Raw genomic sequence first — 20863 nt, 5'->3', positions numbered from 1 at the left:
AACTCAAGTTTCCTTGGGGGAAAAAAAATAGGTTCTGGGTTGACAAATGAGCTACCATTTGCACTATCTGCTGTCCTGTACAGAACAAGGGTGTTACACCAGGTTTCCGTTACAATATGAGGTCTGTGTAAGCTCAACTCCCCACCAACACTGTTATTTAGGAGAATGGTTCTCTTGTTGAAACCCACAATTTCTTGGGTGAAAAATACATCTGCATGGTTCGGGTGAGGTCAGGCATTGCTTGTTCAGTATCTCAAGCCCAGAAAGATGAATACATTTTTTAAGGAGCTGACATTGAACTTGTATAAAATTCAGCTACCTTGATTCAACAAGCCACAACTTTAAAAAGAAGGATATCAGAAAATATTTGGATGGTATCTCTGTTTCTGAAAAAGGAACAGGTCAGCAGGCTGATAAATGAGATCTACATTGTGTAGCTATAGAAACAACAAGATGTCAGGTGATTCCTCAGCCTTACCTTGATTTTTAAAGATGCAATAAAGGCCGTGTACTGATTTTGGGGGAAATATGTATGCATAGAAATCAGTCAGCATTCACTGCTGGTATTAATTTAAATGCTACACTTAGCCTGGCTGGCATGGCTCAGTGGTTAAGCATCGACCTATAAACCAGGAGGTCATGGTTTGATTCCCGGTCAGGGCACATGCCCGGTTGTGGGCTTGATCCCCAATGTGGTGCCTACAGGAGGCAGCTGATCAATGATTCTCTTTCATCACTGATGTTTCCATCTCTCTCTCCCACTTTCTTTTTCTCTGAAATCAATAAAAATGTATTTTAAAAAATAAAATAAAATAATAAATGCTACATTTAATTGTGCTCACAAGCAGTTGCCTTCACAGTGTGGATTCACAATGGTCTTTTTGGTGGAAAGAGAACTTGGAGGTCTAAACACTATCACCTCTGGTACTTGGTCTTTCTACAGGAACCTTTGGGTAATAATAGCGCTCTTTCTCTGCACACCTTACAAATATTTCACTTCTTCCATTAGAGAAAAATTGGGGGCATGCCATTACAAGTAAGACATGGCATCTTGAAACTTACTAGAAGAAATCTGTATAGCAATTCATATTTCTGTGGCGCCTTAGAATTATTTACCAGTAACTTAAAAGAGAATATGAAATATGTTAGGACCCATCAAGAACCATATTATCAGGACTCTCCGAGTTGGTGACACATTTTTGTTTGTGAGGCATATAATACAGGATTCTTTTCCCCATACTTACATTAAAAAAGCAAACTAACTTCCTTTATCTTCTTTTATTGCTTTATAAGAAAAATGACCAGATATGCAACAATTTCACACATTGCATAGAACTCAGGTAGGTACTTGCTCAGGCTGGAAACCAACGAGTTGTTGGTTTCAAAAACAATGGTGAAAAGATATTTTAAAGCACATCGAAGTCTAATAATGTTTCACCTTATTGAGAAATTAACAAAATGTGTGCGGTAGTGATTATTGTGTAATTCTTATTACAGTTAACACAGTTCACATAATCAACCCTAGGAAACAATTCAGTGTAGCGGGGGTACGCCTGGATAGTACTGCCTATGATTTCTTACTAAGTTGAATATACCAGCCGTCGGCATTGGTGGCATAGTGGTGAGCATAGCTGCCTCCCAACAAAGTTGACTATGCCAGGGACAGACCAGCTCTCTTGGGAGAATGGGCCACATTCTCCACGTGCCACTCTGTGACTAGTCAATGGATATACCAACCAACCACCAAAAATCCTTACTTTTCAGGAGCCCCCTAAGCAATTTGAGGTTATCCTTTGATGCATCAGTTTATGGCATTTTGGGGCCAATTTCAAATTACTGCAATAGATAACTACAAAAAAAATACAGATTAAAAAGGCCCTTTCATAGTGAGGGTGGCTATAAATGTATTTTGTTTGGGTAGTCAGAATATGTGATTATAGAATTTGTCATTATAAATTGGTAACTTAGCACTGGCTAAGTACTACATTGCTACAGTCTGGAAATGTCTAAATCTCTTAATTCATATAATTTGTCTCCTTTGGCGTTCCTACCAATTCACTTGCTGAGATATCCCCATAGTGATTACTTTAGAATTGAAATGACAAGTATCACATTATACTCTCACAATGATGCAACAGTCAAAAAGATGAATTTTTGGAACTCACAAATTTAAATTTTTTTTCTTTATAAAACTCACTACAGGTTTTGTAAGGGTCTTAAGTCATCATATTTCTATAGCTTCTCAATTGCTAGGGCTAACCTTTTTCCTTCCAACTGATTTTCACAACTTCTATCCCTTCTCTTTTAAATCCACCAAATCTGCCAAGTGTGGTTTCAGAAAACCTTTGCATTTTCCGTGTTTCTCCTCTGCCGAAACATCTTCTGTGACTCATAATGACCAAATCTTTAACTTGTATTAAGATCTCCTTCTATACTGTGAGGTGGAGGAGGGGTGAGGGAAGGCTGCCCATGGAGGACACAACTGAACTGCGTTTTGAGGGGCTTGCAAGAGTTAACCAGGCCCAGAAAAGGGAGGGAGGAGTGGGGAAGGGGTAGGCGTAAGAACACCATGTAAGATAAATGCACATGTTTGTCTGGTGGGCTGTGGGAGTAGCGGTGATAGGATGACAGTTGAGGAGTTGCAGGCATTAGATCATGAAGACTTTGGAATGCCATGTTGAATGAGGATTTTACTCTTGCAGATAACAGCAAGAAAATGAATCAGAAGGACAATAAATCAGAAGAGGGTTTGATGAGACTTCAGAAAATTTACTCTAGTAGCTCTAGGGAGAATGGATTGGAGTGAGGCCAGACGAAAGCAGGAAGAGGTTACCTTATCTTTCCAGTAAATTTTACCTCCTCAACATGAAGACTCACATCCTTTACTTCCATGTCTAGTACAGTCCTGCATTAGCAGTTGACAAGGTAATTGTTGATGAGTCATATTTCCTTGTCCATTCAAAATCTGCTAGTCACACAATTCAGTTGACACTTAATGCTTCAGGCTGACATCTATCCCGTGGCTTGCCACCATGGAGCCAAAATGTGAGGAAAGTGGTTGCTTGTGTGTTTTTGCCTTGGAGTACATGTAAGATACTCAAATATTTTCTACTGTTTCTCTGTCATTCTGGAAACATATAGGGAAGAAAAATTTCTCCCAAATGTAGGCAGACTTTCTTCCTGAGTGACTAAGAAAGCTGACTAGGCTCATTTTGGCAAGGTTAGTTAGACATTTGGATAATATATATTTACTCTCATTCTCTTCTCTGTGTGGCTTGTTTATTTATCTGTTATATTTTGGTGGTCTATAATAACTTCCGATTATCTGTCAAGAAAAGTTCCTGTTTGTTTCCTTCAAAGAAAAAAAGGTAATCAAGATACAATAATTCTGACGTGATCCTTCTCAACCCCATCCCATGGTTGTATTACTGAGATTTAAGATTTAGTGGGAACAATTTACTAAACTTCTAATGAGCAATATTTTCTTCTGAAAATAAAGGAATGGCTGAAATCTGGTTATCATGCTTTGGCCAGTTAATATTGTTAAAGCCTAAAGCTGATTATTCCAAGATATAAATATGTGAATTATTTTAATGATAGTGGTGATTGTGTTTTCTTTTTTTGTAAATATGCATTTTTCTCTAAGGCTACATATTGGGTTCCCTAGCTCATCTTTAAGTATTTAAGAACATAATAAACTGTTTTTATGTCCAATATTCAATCATCCAATCATCATTAACTGCATTACACAGAGATACACAATAGATTTCTTATTATTTCCATTGGAAGAGGACCTGAAATTCTATTATTATTCTTACCCTAATAAGGCAGGGGAGTGAGATGGCTCATTCTAATACAAAGATTAAGTTTTTTCCTAATTTTGTATATCCCACTTGCATTGCCTTTTACTGTTTACTTCCCCAGGAGAAGTATGGTGCTTCTGTCTTCACATATTTGTGTACATGCAAAATAGCTGGAAAACATTAATTTCAGAATTGTATAACTTAAAATTCCTGAATGTCATTTGAGATAGAACTAAATTATATTATTATAAGTCACATTAATCAAGTCTGATTTTTAAATACCAGAGGTCTTAGCAACATTTTGTTATTATATTTCATTGTTATCATTGATAAGTTGCCAATAATATGTGTCCTCTGAGAAAATCTTTTTTTTTTTTTTTTATATATGTCAGTAGTGGAACAATCCACCCTTTTTACTTGCGAAGTGTGAACAGAAAGCTACTATATTTCTCTAGGACATTTACAAAGAGTTTTCTTCACCTTAAGAAGAAACTGAATAAAGAGAAAATCATTTTTATTGATCAGACCAGAAATTCAATTTGAGTGTAAAATCAATGTTAACTATTTGAAGAGAAAATAATATAAATATGTGTAGCCTTAATTTATTATATGGGAAAACCATTTACAGTTGATATCCAAAACAACACTTCAGGAGAATGAGCTAATGTGAACAACAAATACCTAGAATATCTAATTCAAGTGAGCTACCCTGTGTTCCTATGATTGGAACCAGTAGCACAGGGCATAGATAACATTAATGGAGCCTTTTAAAACGCCAGAGTGAACAGTCTTCTTCTCTTTAAGGTAATTTCCTGTATCTTATCTGTGACACATAGGCAAGAGGAACGTTTATAATCACACACTGTCCCATTGATTCTGAAACCTCTCTACCAGACCCTGCCTTACCCACAAAAGATGTGTTCTCACCATTTCTAGGGGTGAAGAGCTCATTTTTTGGTAATCAGCATTGTCTTACCATTCTATTTCCTTCGACTAATTATAATCAGAAGAATTTCTTAAAAAAAAAAAACAAAACACTTTTTTTTTTAATTCTCTGCAAGCAATTTGCTAGACACTGGACAGAAGGTCACTCATGGGCAATATTAGGCAGACATGGAATATTAAATCAGGTGGCACTACCAACACTTTTTCTTTTTTTTTTTTTTTTTAATATTTTTAAAATATATTTTATTGATTTTTTACAGAGAAGAAGGGAGAGGGATAGAGAGCTAGAAACATTGATTAGAGAGATCGATCAGCTGCCTCCTGCATGCCCCCAACCGGGGATGTGCCCGCAACCAAGGTACATGCCCTTGACCAGAGTCGAACCCGGGACCCCTCAGTCCGTAGGCCGACGCTCTATCCACTGAGCCAAACCGGTTCGGCACCACCAACACTTTTCATTCAGAGCAGCATGGCCATGACCTTACCACCCTATCATTGAAGTCTTTTTTTTTTTCCTCCCCTCTCCTAATCTCTCCTACCTTCAGAATGACTAGTCACTTCGCTTCCAGAATTGCTTCATTCCTGGAATTCCTTTTTGGCAATAAAAGAATTCGTACAGGATTTGAACAATGTCTAACTCCCCTACCCCAGTAACACCTATCAATTGCCTTTTTGCTGCCTTAGCCAGTTTTCAGTCCTTTCTCCAGAATTCCCCCTGATGCCAGATATTCAAAAGATATTGGCCAGGGAAACCATTTCAGTAAATGGCATGCCTCAAGTTTTTAAGGTAAAATTTGAAAGAAGTTGAAAATTTTATTAAGATACTGTTGTTCATTGTGTTTTATAAGTATTACAGACAACACTTTAAAACATGACTTTCTTCCTACATGGGCACCCATGGGGGGACAGTGTAATATGTAAAGTGGTAGTATTCCCAAAGTGTAATAACTAGGATTATGGACATTTAAAATTTTTCCCTTTGCTAATACTTGCAGTCCTTAAATGTCTTCTCTGTGACTTTTATAAAAGAATTTTAAAAACTCCCTACAATACAGACTCATTTCACAATGCTGCTGTACACCTCTGCCACTCTGCCTCCACCCCCATGAGTTACAGCTAACTTTAAAAGTGTTCAGCACAGTTTACAATAACAACACGAGTTAGAATGATTTACAATGAAAACCACCCACCAATATTAAGGCACTAGAGAGAAACTGGCGGGGTTAAAGATCCTTGCAGGGTATTTATCAACAGATCAGCCCCATAGAGCTCATGTTTTTCAGCAGATTATCTGCTGCCTCAATCTTACAGGTATGTCAACAATTCAGAATTCTCCAGGGCCCAAGGAACTAAAAACAGTCAACACCAGGGTCACTTCTTCCCAGAATTTCTTGTGTTGATACAGGATTCTTTCCAGACCAGCACTGTTTCAACAATTGCTTGTCTGTTTCAACTGTAGAGACATGACAGTAATACGGAAATAATAAATGCAATACTCACAACCATCAAGAGCCCCCAGACCTTTTCAAAGAACTTGGATTAAACAACATACTTGAACCACCTCTGGTAATTGTTCATGGCACGTTCATGTTAAATTCCTTTCAAGTGGATTACTTCTTTGAGTCTCAGAAAGCTGAGGCTTTAAAGTAAGTAGGTGTTTGCTGCCTTATCTCTCTGCCTGACTTGCATTTCTGTGTAGGCTGCTGAGTGCATTTCAGCTTGCTGGGAAGCTCCCGTTGCAAACAAAATATTTCAAACACTTTGTTCCTTAGTTTGAAGAGCCACTCAGCCAGTTGCCCTTAGCATTAGAGCAGAAGTATCATGACAGTGCACTTTGCTCTACCATATCAATTCTGTGAACTATGACACATTCCTGCTATTCCCGCCTAAAATGTTCTCTCCAGCAACCTCTCTATGTCCAATCCCACTGAATCTTGAGGGATCTAAAATCCCAATTCCTCCAAGCAGCTCCTCAAAGTTCCTTCAGTCAGTGGTCTAATTCATCCTTCTAAACTCCATAACGTACCAGCTGTTCTTTTTTACTGTCACTTACCATGTTTTATTTGATACATTTTTTTTTTAGAGGTAGGTTTCCTTCTTCAGACCTTAAACTCCTTGCTTTAAAGCAAGCAGAGTCTATGTTTAATTCAATGCCCTTCATGAAGAACATAGTTCTTGAATTCACAAAACAACATGAATTCATCATGCTGTAGAGAGTACAGACAGATCATGTGTGGCTTTGAGACTAAGCGTCCAATAAATGTGGAGAGACCTACACATTCTACATATGTGAAATGACTCCTCATATCTATCTCATATAATTGTTTTAAGGATATAGTAAAATGCAAACATATTTTTAAATAGGGTTAGGCACATACTAGATGCTCAGCAATGCTCCCTTTCCTTCTGTTCCTCAGATTTATTGCATAGCTGACGTCCTGTTATTTCTGGCTAGCCACTCTCAGAGGGTACGGAAGACGATCTAATGTACATCCCTGTGTCTCCAAGCAGAAGCTAGTTTGGTTCCAGTGTAGCACTGGACCTGCACAGAATAAAGGGGTGCAGTGACTCCATTGGTCAACAACTGACCTCAGCTATCCTGAAGCCATTAGTCAGCCTCCTTAACATAAATTTAGGTTTTTTTCCATGCACTGTGGCAATTCTGTGTTATCTACACCTTCCACTCTCTCAGAACCGCCTCAATTTTATTTATGGAAAAAATGGGAGGGAACTTGGTGTCTGATAAAGATCCTACTTAGTATTAATAACCAAAAAGCTTAATATAACTGATGAGTAGTTTAAAAATTCAGGCTTGGAAGTTTAAATATCAGTTCTGCTACTTACTATCTGTGGGAACCTGAGTCTTAGCTAACTGCTTAGTGTCTTCATCTGTACAATGGGGATTAGAGGGCTGACCTAACAGATTTTCTTTTTGGGGGAGTGGGGGGCATAAATAACACAATGAACATGAACCATGTAGTCCAATTCCCGACACATAGTAGGCACTCAGTTACATTAACTATAATCATCAAACAACTGTTTGCCTTTCAAATATGTAAATATTGACTGCCTGATCCTTTAGGATTCTTTCACACGAATTGAAAACTATATGGCCTCCCAGGGTCTGCTATTTTAAATTTCTAGTCCGACCTGCAAGCGTTTTTCTTTTTCCTAATGTGCTCTCCATTTGCCATTGCCGAATTATTTCCTAGAGAAACAGTTCAACATTGCAGGAAACAAACTGATATCCCAACTTAATTAATTGTTCAATTTCTTTCCTATTCTCTTTTCTATAACCCTTCAATACTTTTATAATGAAAAATAAAAACTAATAAAAATGGGACTGTGTAGCTTCAATCATCTGATTTTAGCAGGGGAGAAAATATTTCCTGTTTTCTAATTTGTAGAACTAGTTTGCCATCTTCTTCACCTTCCCTCTCCCCCGACTATCAATTACTGATACAGTGTTTTACTTTGTAAAAACCCCTTTCGCCTCTGAGGGGGTGTGGGTGTGGGTGCTGCGGCTGGCCCGGCCAAAGTCCCCCTCCTCCCCCCGCGGGGCACTGACTGTTCCTAGCCCAAAGCCTGCTTCCCAATTTTTTCACTTCCTAGATCAACCACTGGCGCAGTACACTGGGTGGAGCGCCCCGAAGTACCTGGGCGAGGCACCGCCATCCCAATTTACAGTTTGTAGGAGAGCCAGTACTTTCAGGTTTTCTTTTTCAAAATATTCAATGGGGCCTTAGACTCTTTAAAAAAACTAATAAAACCGAGGGGCGCTTTCCCCTAGGAAAATGATCCTATCGACTTTCTGCATTCGCACAGCATTTCAAAGTGTTTACAGACTCCCGGAGCCTCCCCATTAAGACCCCTGGGGGGAGGGGGGGGGGGACGGGGCGGGAGGAGGACGGCGAGGGGAGCCGGTTAAGGAAGGAGTAAAAATCTTAAGACTGAATTCTTTCACATAGATATAGACGTGCATTTAATATACGTTGATACACACAGGACAAAGCTGAGTGGGAGGTTATTTTAGAAAACACTGCTTTCCCCAAGCAAGCCGGTCTGGGTCGCGAGGCGCGGCGGCTCGTACAAAGGGACCGCGAGCAACAGGTGGGCAGGATACCAGGTCCCGCACCCTCAGGAAGCAGGGAGTCGAAGCAACGGGGTGAGGGGGAAAGGGGGAGAAGGAGGAGGGTCGGGCGATGCAGCGGGGTGGCGGGCTCCACTCACCGTTGCCCACGAAGCTGCGGCCCTTCCGGGCCAGGGTCTGCTGCACCTGCTCCTGGATCCGCAGGCTCTTGGCCGCCTGGCCGCCGCGGCCGCTGCTCCCCGCCAGCTTCAGCTTGGCCTCGGAGGGCAGAGCCAGGCTGGAGCTGTCCAGCTGCCCCAGGATCTGCTGGCCCAGGACCGTCCGGATGTAGCCGCATTCCGCGGGGGAGCCGGGGGCTGCCATGGGGCCGCGGGAGGGGACCGAGCCGCTCGCCTGCTGCGAGATCTGCGGGTGAAGCAGCTGCCGACGAGCCGGGGGCATTGGTGCGAGCCCCACCCCGCCGCCCTGGCCCCGCCCCGCCGCCCCGGCCCCGCCCCCAGCGCCGGTGGGCGGCCGGAGGGGACCAAGGCCAAGGGAGCCCTGGAGCCCAACCTCCCAGGGCGAGGGGGCGCGGCTCCCGCCAGACAGGCGCACTGAGCCCGGGGGCGGGGCGGAGCCGGCGGCCAGCCGGGACACCTGGCGAGTGGGACACCTGGTGGTCGCGCACGCTCCAGATCACCTAGGCTGCTACCTGCCAGGGCCGCGCCCAACTTTCGTTTCCTTGCTGGGCCTCTGCCCAGCCCTCAAAGGATGATTTCAGCTCCATTGCGCAGCGCCCCGGGCAGGTGATCCCTGAAGAGTCACGTCTCTTCTAGGGCTAAGGTTTGCCTCTGGGATCCCCACGTGATTACTAACCTGGCGAGTCAGGCTATGCCAGACTGTTCGAAACATTTCGTGGTTTTCCTGGACCTGAGGGTGAGAAAGAATTATTTGGTCAGGCAGAAAAAGCAGGAGGAGGGAACTGTGCCAAGAGGACATGCGTGAATAAAAGATTTTGGTTTTTTATAATCCGGTAGTTGTTTTTTTCCCTTAGTACAACTTCAGGGATTATGTACTTTTTGCACAGATGCAGTCTCAGAAACATATGTTCTTCCTCATTGAGATCTTCTGTTTCCTCTTACAAATAAATACACATTGTACCCAGTACACTCTCTGCACACGACTCCTCTCCGAGGAACACACCCACACAGAGAAACTCCAGCTAGAGGCGCTAGGGAAGAGCACACTTCTAATAGGTGATACTTTTTAACAGCCCTGCTAATGTTGATTACGTGATCTTTACGACAGGCTCTGTAGGGGGCCCATGGAAGGGACCTCTGACTTTCAATCTCATCTTCCACAACTTGTATTTATCCCGCTATTAAATATGTTTCACACATACTTGACTACTGAGAACTTGAAAGCTAAGGTCAACAGAAAGGGTCCTTGACCTTAAAGTTTACAACCAAAGCCACTCATCCTGATTTTCCTCTTTGGCCTTGAGAGGCAGAAAGAAAAACATCTATCCCAGGTATTAAGTCGGATAGTCTTCCTTTGATTGCTTGGGAAGATGTTTGCTTTTCCTCAGCCACTCAACTACTGTAAAGCTCCACTCAGATCTGGGGTGGCTAGAGAGCACAGCTTTCCCCTTCCCCACTTTCCTATGCATGCCATTTTATCTTTATACTAGAGGCCCGGTGCACAAAAATTTGGTCACTCGGGGAGGAGAGGGGGTCCCTCAGCCCGGCCTGTGCCCTCTTGCAGTCTGGGACCCCTCGGGAGATAACGCCCTGCTGGCTTAGGCCTGCTCCCAGGTGGCAGAGGGCAGGCCCAATCCCTAGGTGCAGCCCCTGGTCGGGCTCAGAGCAGGGCCGATTGGGGAGTTGGGGCGCCGCCCCCTGTCATGCACAGAGCAGGGCAGATCGAGAGGTTGAGATGCCACCCCTAGTCACGCTCAGGGTAGGGCCGATTGGGGGGTTGGGGCACCGTCTCGTGTCACACTCAAAGCAGGGTCAATAGGGAGGTTGCGGCGCCACCCCCTGTCACTCACAGAGCAGGGCCAATCAGGGGGTTGGGGCGCTGCCCCCTATCATGCACAGAGCAGGGCCCATCAGGGGGGTTGGGGCTCCATACCCTGTCACACACAGAGCAGGCGGATCAGGGGGTTGGGGTGCCGCCACTGTCACACTCAGGGCAGGGATGGGGGGGGTGTTGGGGTGCCATACCCGGTCACACACAGAGCCGCGGGACAATCAGGGGGTTGGGTGATTTGACAGAAGGAAGATGGTCAAAAGCACAGCTTGTGACTGAGGCAGATATGGGTTAAATCTTAGCTTGTCCTTTATAAGTAGTGTGGCTTTAAGAAAGTTTCCTTACATTTTTAAGCCTCAGTTCTCTTACCTGCAAAATGGGAGCAATAAGACACCTACCATGAAGTGCTGCTGTAAGGATTGAATGGTAAGTGGTTACAAGAAATCCTCAATAAATAATTGTTCAATGATCTTTAACAGACATCGCCCTGAGATCCAATTTTGGATTTTTTTCCTTCCTTTGGTCTCTGCTCATGTCAACTTATCATTTGAATGAGACGCTTATTCAAATACACATTTTCCATAGCTCTTATTTTCATTACACGTGCTTTATGCTTTGGTTATTTAATTATTGTTTCCTTACAGTAGAATAAGCTCCATGAAAGCAGGGGTTTTGTTTTGTTCACTGTTGATCTCCACTTCCTGGAACAGTGCACATAGTAGATAATAGGTATATGTTGAATGAATGAATGATGCATAAAAGCACTTAGTTTATTTATTACATTGTACATAATTACTACAACAACTGTTCATAGTACTTATTTAGGCTTTCATACTCTTTTGTTTATTTTTTTGGTAATTTATTGATTTTAGAGAAAATGCATGTGAGAGAGAAACATAAACTTGTTGTTCCACTTATTTATGCATTCATTGGTTGATTCTTGTATGTGCCCTGACTGGGGATGGAACCCAAAACCTTGATGTATGGGATGACATTCTAACCAACTGAGCTACCCAGTCAGGGCCTGTAACTTATTTTTTAAAAAGTCAGATAGATATCCTATGTACTCTAGGTATTCAATTAATAGTTATGTAATAATCCCTATAAATAAAAAATTATACTGACATAAATTTTAAATAGTTTCAGAATTCAATAATTCAAGAAAATAATCCTTTTGAAAATAATATAAACTCATTAAATGGCTCCCTTTGGAGATAAGAATCCTGTTGTAATAGCAACTGTTAATTACCAGGTGAGGAAGTATGCAGACTGGCATTGTGCCCCAAAACGTAGTCTAGCTATGCTTCTATTCCAACAAATGCAGGCCCTACTCTGTTTCCTGGGAAAACTGCCTAGCCAGCTTCCTAAATTGTGAGCAAGCCCTGAGATAATAGCAGACAGTAGCTTCCAGTCAACAGATTGAAGTGTGGAAGTAAAATGCTCTGAGTACTTTTGTGGTGTTTGGCTGCTCTACAATCTGCTACTTTTTAATATTTAGGCCCAGTTTTGAAAACTCTTTTATTTCTTTTACTATAAGCCCAGTGCACAAAATTTGTGCTGGGTGGGGGGTGTCCCTCAGTCCAGCCTGCACCCTCTCCAATCTGAGACCCCTTGGGAGATGTCCGACTGCCGGTTTAGGCCCAATTCCACAATCCAGGACTGCTGGCTCCCAACTGCTCACCTGCCTGCCTGCCTGATTGTCCCTAACCGCTCTGCCTGCCACCCTGATCACCCCCTAACCACTCCCCTGCCAGCCTGATTGACGCTTAACTGCTCCCCTGCTGGCCTAATTGCCCCCAATTGTCCTCCCCTGCTGGCCCGATCACCCCCAACTGCCCTCCCCTGCTGGCCCAGTCACCCCTAATTACCCTTCCCTGCAGGCTTGGTCATCCCCAACTGCCCTGCCCTGCCAGCCCGGTCATCCCTAACTACCCTCCCCTGCCAGCATGGTTGCCCCCAACTGCCCTCCCCTGCCAGACATCTTGTGTCTGTGGGCGCTGCCATATTTGAGGACGTGGCAGTCAATTAGCGTATTCCCTCCTTATTGGCTGTGGGCTCCACCATCTTTGTGACAGTGTGAGGGTCAATTAGCATATTCCCTCCTTATTAGATAGGATTTTTCATTTACCAACCGAATTTGATAAAACAAAATAAAAAGTTTGAACCACAGGAATGTACAAGTGGAACATAAATAACAGATAACTTAATTATGAGGCTACAGTTCCTTCTGCTGGGAACTTAAAATAATGAATCAGAAATTCTTGAACTTTACACTTGCATTTTTCTTTCATTTACACACTCCACCTTTAAAGCACTGATCTTTTGTTGTTTTCAAATCTACAGTTAGGGCTTCCTCAGAGTAATTTTACTTCCTTTAGCCCAGCGGTTCTCAACCTGTGGGTCACGACCCCTTTGGGGGTCGAACAACCCTTTCACAGGGACCATCGGAAAACACATATATAATTACATATTGTTTTTGTGATTAATCACTATGCTTTAATTATGTTCAATTTGTAACAAGGAAAATACATCCTGCATATCAGGTATTTATATTACAATTCATAACAGTAGCAAAATTACAGTTATGAAGTAGCAATGAAAATAATTTTATGATTGGGGGTCACCACAACATGAGGAACTGTATTAAAGGGTTGTGGCATTAGGAAGGTTGAGAACCACTGCTTTAGCCATATATAAATTCCATTATGGGAAATTTCAATATGCAAAACATTCAGGAAGTTCCTAAAAGACTAAATATAGTATAAATTATAGTGGAAATATTATTTTAATGGAGAACTTTAAATAACATGAACAGCATCAAAACTCTTTGATTCATATTTAAAAGATAAGCTCTTAATACATTTTCATGAATGTCTTCTCTCACGAACTATTTTCCTGTTACTATTTATAGGCATTATTTTCTATTGCTTTTAAAAAGTATTTCTTAAATTAGTATTTCTGGCAGATAGAAAATTTAAAATAAACCTCAGGTTTTGTTTCCTTTTTTAGCACATGGACGTGTTGCCAAGGCAATGGGTATCAGTTTTACATTAGCCACATATAACGAAAGTGGATCAGGCCTGGAAAAGGAAGCTCTGAACAAGGAGGCACTGAACACACCTCCAGTGGGGACTCTCAATAGCAGTGAGGGTGAAGGTGTTCCTCTTTAATGCAGATGTTCATATTGTCTGCTATCTTGGCTATGTGGTGAGTGTGTAGGTCTGAAAATTATTCTTTTTAAAAGACCCCTAAGTGGTGTGGGAGGTGGAAACCAGGTGGGCAACCACTAGGGCTGGCAATGCACAATTTGTTCCTTGTTACTGAAGCTTTCAAGACAGTTCTTTAATCATGACTCATGGCACATATGAGCTTGGCAGATGAGTTAAAATGATTACCTTCTGGGTGGGTGACTACAGCTGGTACATTAATGGTTGTCAGATCTCTCATCTGAAGGCCAGAGAGGCTGAAGGGAGGGGACAATTTGGTTGATTTCTATCACGTATTCTTGTCCACATTAGAGACCATGATCCTCACCTCTTTGTCTCCACCCTGAATCTTGCAATGAGATAACGATCAGGTGCTTAATAAATAATGAGTGTAACCTCTCACCTACAGGCATTTTGAAGCAGCTGAACAAAAGGATTCTGAAGAGGTGACTTGGCTGGAAACAAAACATCAAAGCAACTTGAGTACCCAGAGGAGAACAACGTTTAGTGATTTTTAACCTTATGAAAGTAGCAGAGAAATTCAGTAGAATTGAGTATTTATATATAACTTTATAGAGGATCTAACATGTCAGTGTCATATGTTGTTTAAATTATTAAAATTATTTTACTATATATTTTTTTATTTACTTGGAAGTTACTTGAACATAAGATATTGATTGATATATATGTTATCAATTGATATATATTATTCCTTCATAAATATATTTTCTGCATTTTAATATTTGTCTCCTTTTTTCATACACATTACTATTTTCTTAAAATTCCCCAAACAGAATCATTATATTCCATATAGAAAAATAATACTAATAATCTGAGTCGGATTTTAAAAACCTCACCAACCCGCCCCCCCCCCCCCCCCCCCCCCCGTTCCCTCACAAACATGATATAGAATAGTAGGTTGATATAAATGTGTGCTTGAGGCCAGTGCTGTGTTTGATTGTTTCTTTACTGTGTGACTTGGACAAATTACCTAAATTCACGCAGCTTTAAGTTCTTCATTTGTAATGTGGTGTCATTAATAGTATTGACCTTACAGGATTAAGAAGATTCAAATAGATACTAAATATAAAGTCCTTAGCTCTCTAGTCAATATTTAGCATATCAATGATCTATAATTGCAAAAAACCCATCCCAATATTTAAGAGCTTAAAACAAGAAAGATTTCCTTCTCATGGTTTTGTGGTTGACTCCACAATACTGCTATGGGTCTGGCCTGGGCTCACTCATGTGGCTGAGGTTAGCTGGTGACTGGGCTGGGCTGGGTGGTCTGAGACAGCCATTCTCACGAGTCCCGTGCCTCAACTGGGATGGCTGGAACAGCTGGGATGGTTGAGCCTTTCTGTCCATGTGGCCTTCCATCCTCCAGTAGGCTAGTTGGGACTTCTTTATAGGGCGGACTTCAGTAGCATTCTAAGAGCAAGAGCAGAAGCAATAGGTCTTTTTAGGCCCAGGCTCTGGCACTTGCTTAATGTCATTTTGAACATATACAGGGTGTCCCCAAAAAATGCATCTACACTTTAACAGTTGATAGCTCAATTTTGAAAATAAAATGTATTTTATTATTATTTTTAAGTTTATCTTTATTGTTGAAGGAATTACAGATGTCCCCTTTTTTCCTCATTGACCCCTTCTAGCTTGCCCCTGCCCCCTCCCCAGGCCCTCACCACACCATTGTCTGTGTCCATGGAAAATGAAATGTATTTTAATAAACACTTCCTTTATAATTATTTAAAGTGTGTGTATACATTTTGGGGGGACACCATATAGCCTTCTGGCTAAAGCAAGTCACAAGACTAGCCCAGATTCAAGGGGTAGAGAAAAAGATGCCACTTTTTGAAGGAGAGACCACAAAGTTTTATTCCAAGGGATGTGCATGCAGGGATGGGAGGAGATATTGTGACCATCTTTACAAACCATATAAAACCCTTACTGCTCCATAAATGGTACTTGCTATTATTATTATTATCATAATCATCATCATTATTATTTAGAATTGGCATATCTCTCAGAATTTGGCAGAATTGCTATGACCTTTTGATGGCTGGAGGAACAAAGCCAAAGAAAAGCAATCTGGATTTACCCAAGATTAGTGGATACAAATAGCTCTCTGCCTGTCCTATCAGTGGAGTGTAAACTCTATTCAGAGGAATCTTGGATATCTTTACAAATCAAGTGCAGTTAATCCAGATGTGTTTCACTGGATGCGAAGGATTCATTGTCCTCTACTGGTTTAAAAGTGAATGGAGTTCCAGTTTGTTTACCATTTCAGTGAGGTCACTGGTGCTTGAACAATCATAATCTTGATTTTTACTCAGAGTATACTCATTAATAAATTTAAAAAATGAATAAAAATGAAAAAATTGAACCTCAAAAGTGATCAATGTCGTACAATTTTATTGTGGCATCTCTACTTATAATGATAAGGGAAAAATACATGATACCTTTTTAATAGTAAGAAGGAAAGTATACTATTCACTTGGAATATAGTTGCTATAGTTCAAAAGAATAACAATTGTAAGGAGTGATGTGAATGAGAGAGCATAGACCAATTGTCAGTCCAACCCCATTATTTTACATTGTTATTCCATTATTGTCTTAGTTTGTCCAGGCTGCTATATAAAATACCATAAACTGGCTGTCTTAATAACAATAAATATTTATTTCTTAAGTTCTGGAGGCTGGGAAGTCCAAGATCAAGACACTAGCAGATTTGGTGTCTGGTACGGACCCTTCCTGGATCCCAGAAGGCACCTTTTTGCTGTGTCCATACATGGCAGACGGGGAAGGGACCTTTCTGGGGTCTCTTTTAAAAAGCACTACTCCCATTCATGAGGGCTCTATCTTCTTCCCCAAATCCCCCAATCCCATCCCTGACCTAAGTACCTTCCAAAGGCCCCACCTCTCTAATACCATCACAGTGGGCATTAGGTATCAATATATGAATTTTTGGGACACAAGCATTCAGACCATAGCAACTATGTTTTGTTCTCTTTTATTAGGTCTGCAGCATAAACCCCAATTTAAAAATTGTCCAGGTGAGGTTGGGTGTGTGAGAGGGGGCATAGTATTCTTTTTTATTTCTTTATAAAATACACCTGTGCATTATTCTTTCCTCTTCCTGGAAGATGCTTTCCTGCATTTTCAAGGGATTGGCTTTTTTTCTGACATTCAGATTTGTTTAAGTATTTCCTCCTCAGAAAGAATTTCTCTGATCAACTAGTCTTAAGTAGCTATCCTGTCACTCTCCACAAAGCACTTACGATGGCCTGATCGTTTTCTTATTTACAGAGGTATATATGTTCATATGTATTATTTCCCAACTAGAATGTAAGACCCATGCAAGCAGAAACTTTTTCTTGCTCACCAAGTCATCTGTAGTTCTTAGAATCTATACATTTAGTAAGCTCACAGGACTTGTTAAATGAATCCATAATAGAAAAACACCTTAATTTTAGTCCTTCTCTCTTTTTAAATAGAGTGTCAATGTGGGCACAAATCTTTTAGTGTTTTTTTTTATATATATATATATATATATATATGGTTTATAATTAGAGATGGGATTCTGACATTTGTTTATTTATTTTATTTCATTATTTTTATTTTGAAACTTAATGCTCTGAGTAACAATGTGTTAAATGAAAGTAAGGTTGAGCAATTGCCTGTTTTCACAATTTGTAGTAGATCCTAGAACCTGAAACCCAGCTTACTGCTGACTTCTGGCAAATCTCCCAGAGTCATGACCTAAATCCTCTAAAGGGCAAAGACCTTTTGAGAAGCTCTGGATTTTCATGGTTTCAGGGATAGGTCTAAACAGGACACATACCTCTGCATTCCTGAGCCTTCTTGTATTATCTTTACAGCCCAAGTTTTCTGAAATTCTTCAATATCACTATTGCAGTGAACCAAACAAGCTCCCATTAAAGCCTGTCCAGGTCTGCTCTTTTAAAGCTTAAAATCTTGTATCTCAGAAAGCAGGAAACCTTTTGAAGAAAAAATTCTGACCATAGAACCGAAGTCAAATAGGAATCCTAGCGGTTTCTCTGTGACAAAAAAAGAAAAGGTAAGAAAGAAGTCCCTCTGAAGTTGTGACTGTGGCAACAGCTTCTAAAGAAAAGATTCAGAATGATGTGCTGGGTATTTTGATTGACCCTGCTCATATTTCGATGTTCTAGATTTCAGCAGAAATATCAATATAGTATATTGACTCAATAAATAAAATTTCAAAGATATTATCTGGAAAGTATTTAAGTGAGGAAATGACCCTGGTAACAGTCAGTTGCCTAAGGGATCAAGACAGTATTAGTTATCCTGGCATTGTAAGATCTTGCCCATCAGCCTCACCTAGCAAGATTACTTTATTTGCCGAAACTGGTTTGGCTCAGTGGATAGAGCGTCGGCCTGCGGACTGGAAGGTCCCGGGTTCGATTCCAGTCAAGGGCATGTACCTGGGTTGCGGGCACTTCCCCGGTGGGGGATGTGCAGGAGGCAGCTGATCGATGTTTCTAACTCTCTATCTCTCTCCCTTCCTCTCTGTAAAAAATCAATAAAATATATTTTTAAAAAAAGATTACTTTATTTTACAATATGAAACTCTAGCACAAAGATTCTGAAGTGGCCAGGCTAAAATTCTTGTCATCCCCTAAATAACTGGTGCTCATTTCCTCTTCCTTTCAGTGGCTGCCTGGTTTATTTCTACCCATCTCTTAAGGTCCAGTTCATGCTTCCTCTCCTTAGCAAGGCCAACGTCGTCTGTCCTCATTTTTTCTCTTTGCTCCACCCACAGACTCCTTAGTATCATTTCGTTTTGTTCCTGAGAATTAAATGAGATGACATTTTTTAGGAGCTTAGCCTAGTGTCCTCAATAAAGAGGCTCATTTTATGTTTGCTTGTTTATAAGATACTTAAAATGAAAAATTAGGGGATAAAAAATGAATAATAAGGTGTAATATATAAAGAAATATAATATGGAATTAGATTATTTAACCTTGGTCAGGTTGTTAGACTTCCCTAAGCCTTAGTTCTGCCTTAATGATGGAGCAGTAAACACTACCGCATTTAATAGAGATAACATCACAGGTAACATAATGGGTAGAAACATTTTTCATAAGTCACAAAGTGCTACGTGAATGTTAAATGTTACCCTGCATATTTTAGAATGTTTAGATATGTGTCATCAAAGTAACAGATTGTTTTAACAGCCAGCAATGTGCAAGACAGTAGTCAGGAGTTTGGTATCCAAAAGGGTAAGGCACACTGTTGTCCTGGAGGCCTTTCCATTGTAGATTGTAGATAGGGAGATAAAACAAAATATGTAAAGGTTAAATAACAATAGCATATCAAAAATCATTCAACAATGAAGGGAGTGGTCTGGGGTGATGTGCTGAATAAACTGAAAAGATAAACAGTATCCCTGAAATCCCAGGAATAAGAGATAGCTTTCCTCCTGGTGCAATCACGGAGGATATTTGTAGGGACTGTGGTTGGGTATTAATGGAGCTACATCTTAAGAGTGGGAATTGGTTAAGTGGCGAGTGGGTAGAGAGTATAAGAAAGTGGGCAGCAGAAGTGCGGAGGTAGAAGAAATGTGTGATAGTTGGAAAGCTGATAAGAACCTCGTCTGACTAGAGTACTTCTGACTGTTATTCCCAGGCCCAGGTGAACATTAGGCTCACAGAAGAAACATTAAAAATCATACAGATTCTTGGGCTCCATTGCTCCATAAATCAGAATCTCAGAGGTAGTGTTGGGAATCTGTAGCTAGAAAACACTTTCAATGTGATTCTGAAGAACTGGCAGGTTTGGGATCCACAGGTAAAAAAGGATTAATGGGCTATAATGCAAGAAATTTAGTTGAGGCCCAAACTCCAAGGCCTTGAATGTTAAGAGTAGGTTTTGTACTGTATACAAAAGTACTTCTCAAACTTTAGTAATGTATGGATACTTTTTTTTTTTTTTTAAATATATTTTATTGATTTTTCACAGAGAGGAAGGGAGAGAGATAGAGAGTCAGAAACATTGATGAGAGAAACATCGACCAGCTGCCTCCTGCACATCTCCTACTGGAGATGTGCCCGCAACCCAGGCACATGCCCTTGACCGGAATCGAACCCGGGACCCTTCAGTCCGCAGGCCGACGCTCTATCCACTGAGCCAAACCGGTTTCGGCTATGGATACTTTTTAATGGGGAAAATGTCTCTGGCAACTCTATGAAAAACCTGCAATTAGTTCCTGGAGAGACATAGAAAGTTTTGGAGGGGCACAGTGCTTTGAGGTATGGATCCAAGACACTCATCTACTTACTTATAGGCTCTAGAATGGCCTGGAAGAGAAAAAGAAAGTAGAGATGAGTTGGTCTCCATTTAGGAGAGCCCACAGAGCAGCGGTTCTCAACCTGTGGGTCGCGACCCCTTTGGGGGTTGAACGACCCTTTCACAGGGGTCGCCTAAGCTAAGACCATCGGAAAACACATATATAATTACATATTGTTTTTGTGATTCATCACTATGCTTTAATTATGTTCAATTTGTAACAATGAAAATACATCCTGCATATCAGATATTTACATTATGATTCATAACAGTAGCAAAATTATAGTTATGAAGTAGCAACAAAAATAATTTTATGGTTGCGGGTCACCATAACATGAGGAACTGTATTAAAGGGTCGCGGCGTTAGGAAGGTTGAAAACTACTGCCATAGAGGTAATGCAGTGGCTATCGGGCTCGTAAGGGGAAATAGGGCTCTAGGGTATGTGTTTTTCTCAGCCAGAGGAAGGAATAGTAGCAGA

At 41.0% G+C, this 20863-nt stretch overlaps 1 protein-coding gene and 1 non-coding gene across 2 annotated transcripts in view; both read right to left on the bottom strand.

The window, feature by feature from the left end:
- Window positions 1-9289, bottom strand: part of PKP2 (plakophilin 2) — a 77698-nt gene extending 68409 nt beyond the window's left edge. Inside the window, exon 1 of the mRNA XM_036299498.1 lies at window positions 8979-9289. Coding sequence (XP_036155391.1) covers window positions 8979-9279 — 301 coding nt within the window. The 5' untranslated portion in view covers window positions 9280-9289. The remainder of the gene's footprint in view (window positions 1-8978) is intronic.
- On the bottom strand, window positions 4187-4315 carry LOC118652344. The gene has a single exon (XR_004966588.1).
- Window positions 9290-20863: the final 11574 nt, after the last annotated feature.

Source organism: Myotis myotis, unplaced genomic scaffold (genome assembly GCF_014108235.1).
Source record: "Myotis myotis isolate mMyoMyo1 unplaced genomic scaffold, mMyoMyo1.p scaffold_m19_p_3, whole genome shotgun sequence".
Lineage (NCBI taxonomy): Eukaryota > Metazoa > Chordata > Mammalia > Chiroptera > Vespertilionidae > Myotis > Myotis myotis.
This window is presented reverse-complemented; position numbering and strand designations above follow the sequence as displayed.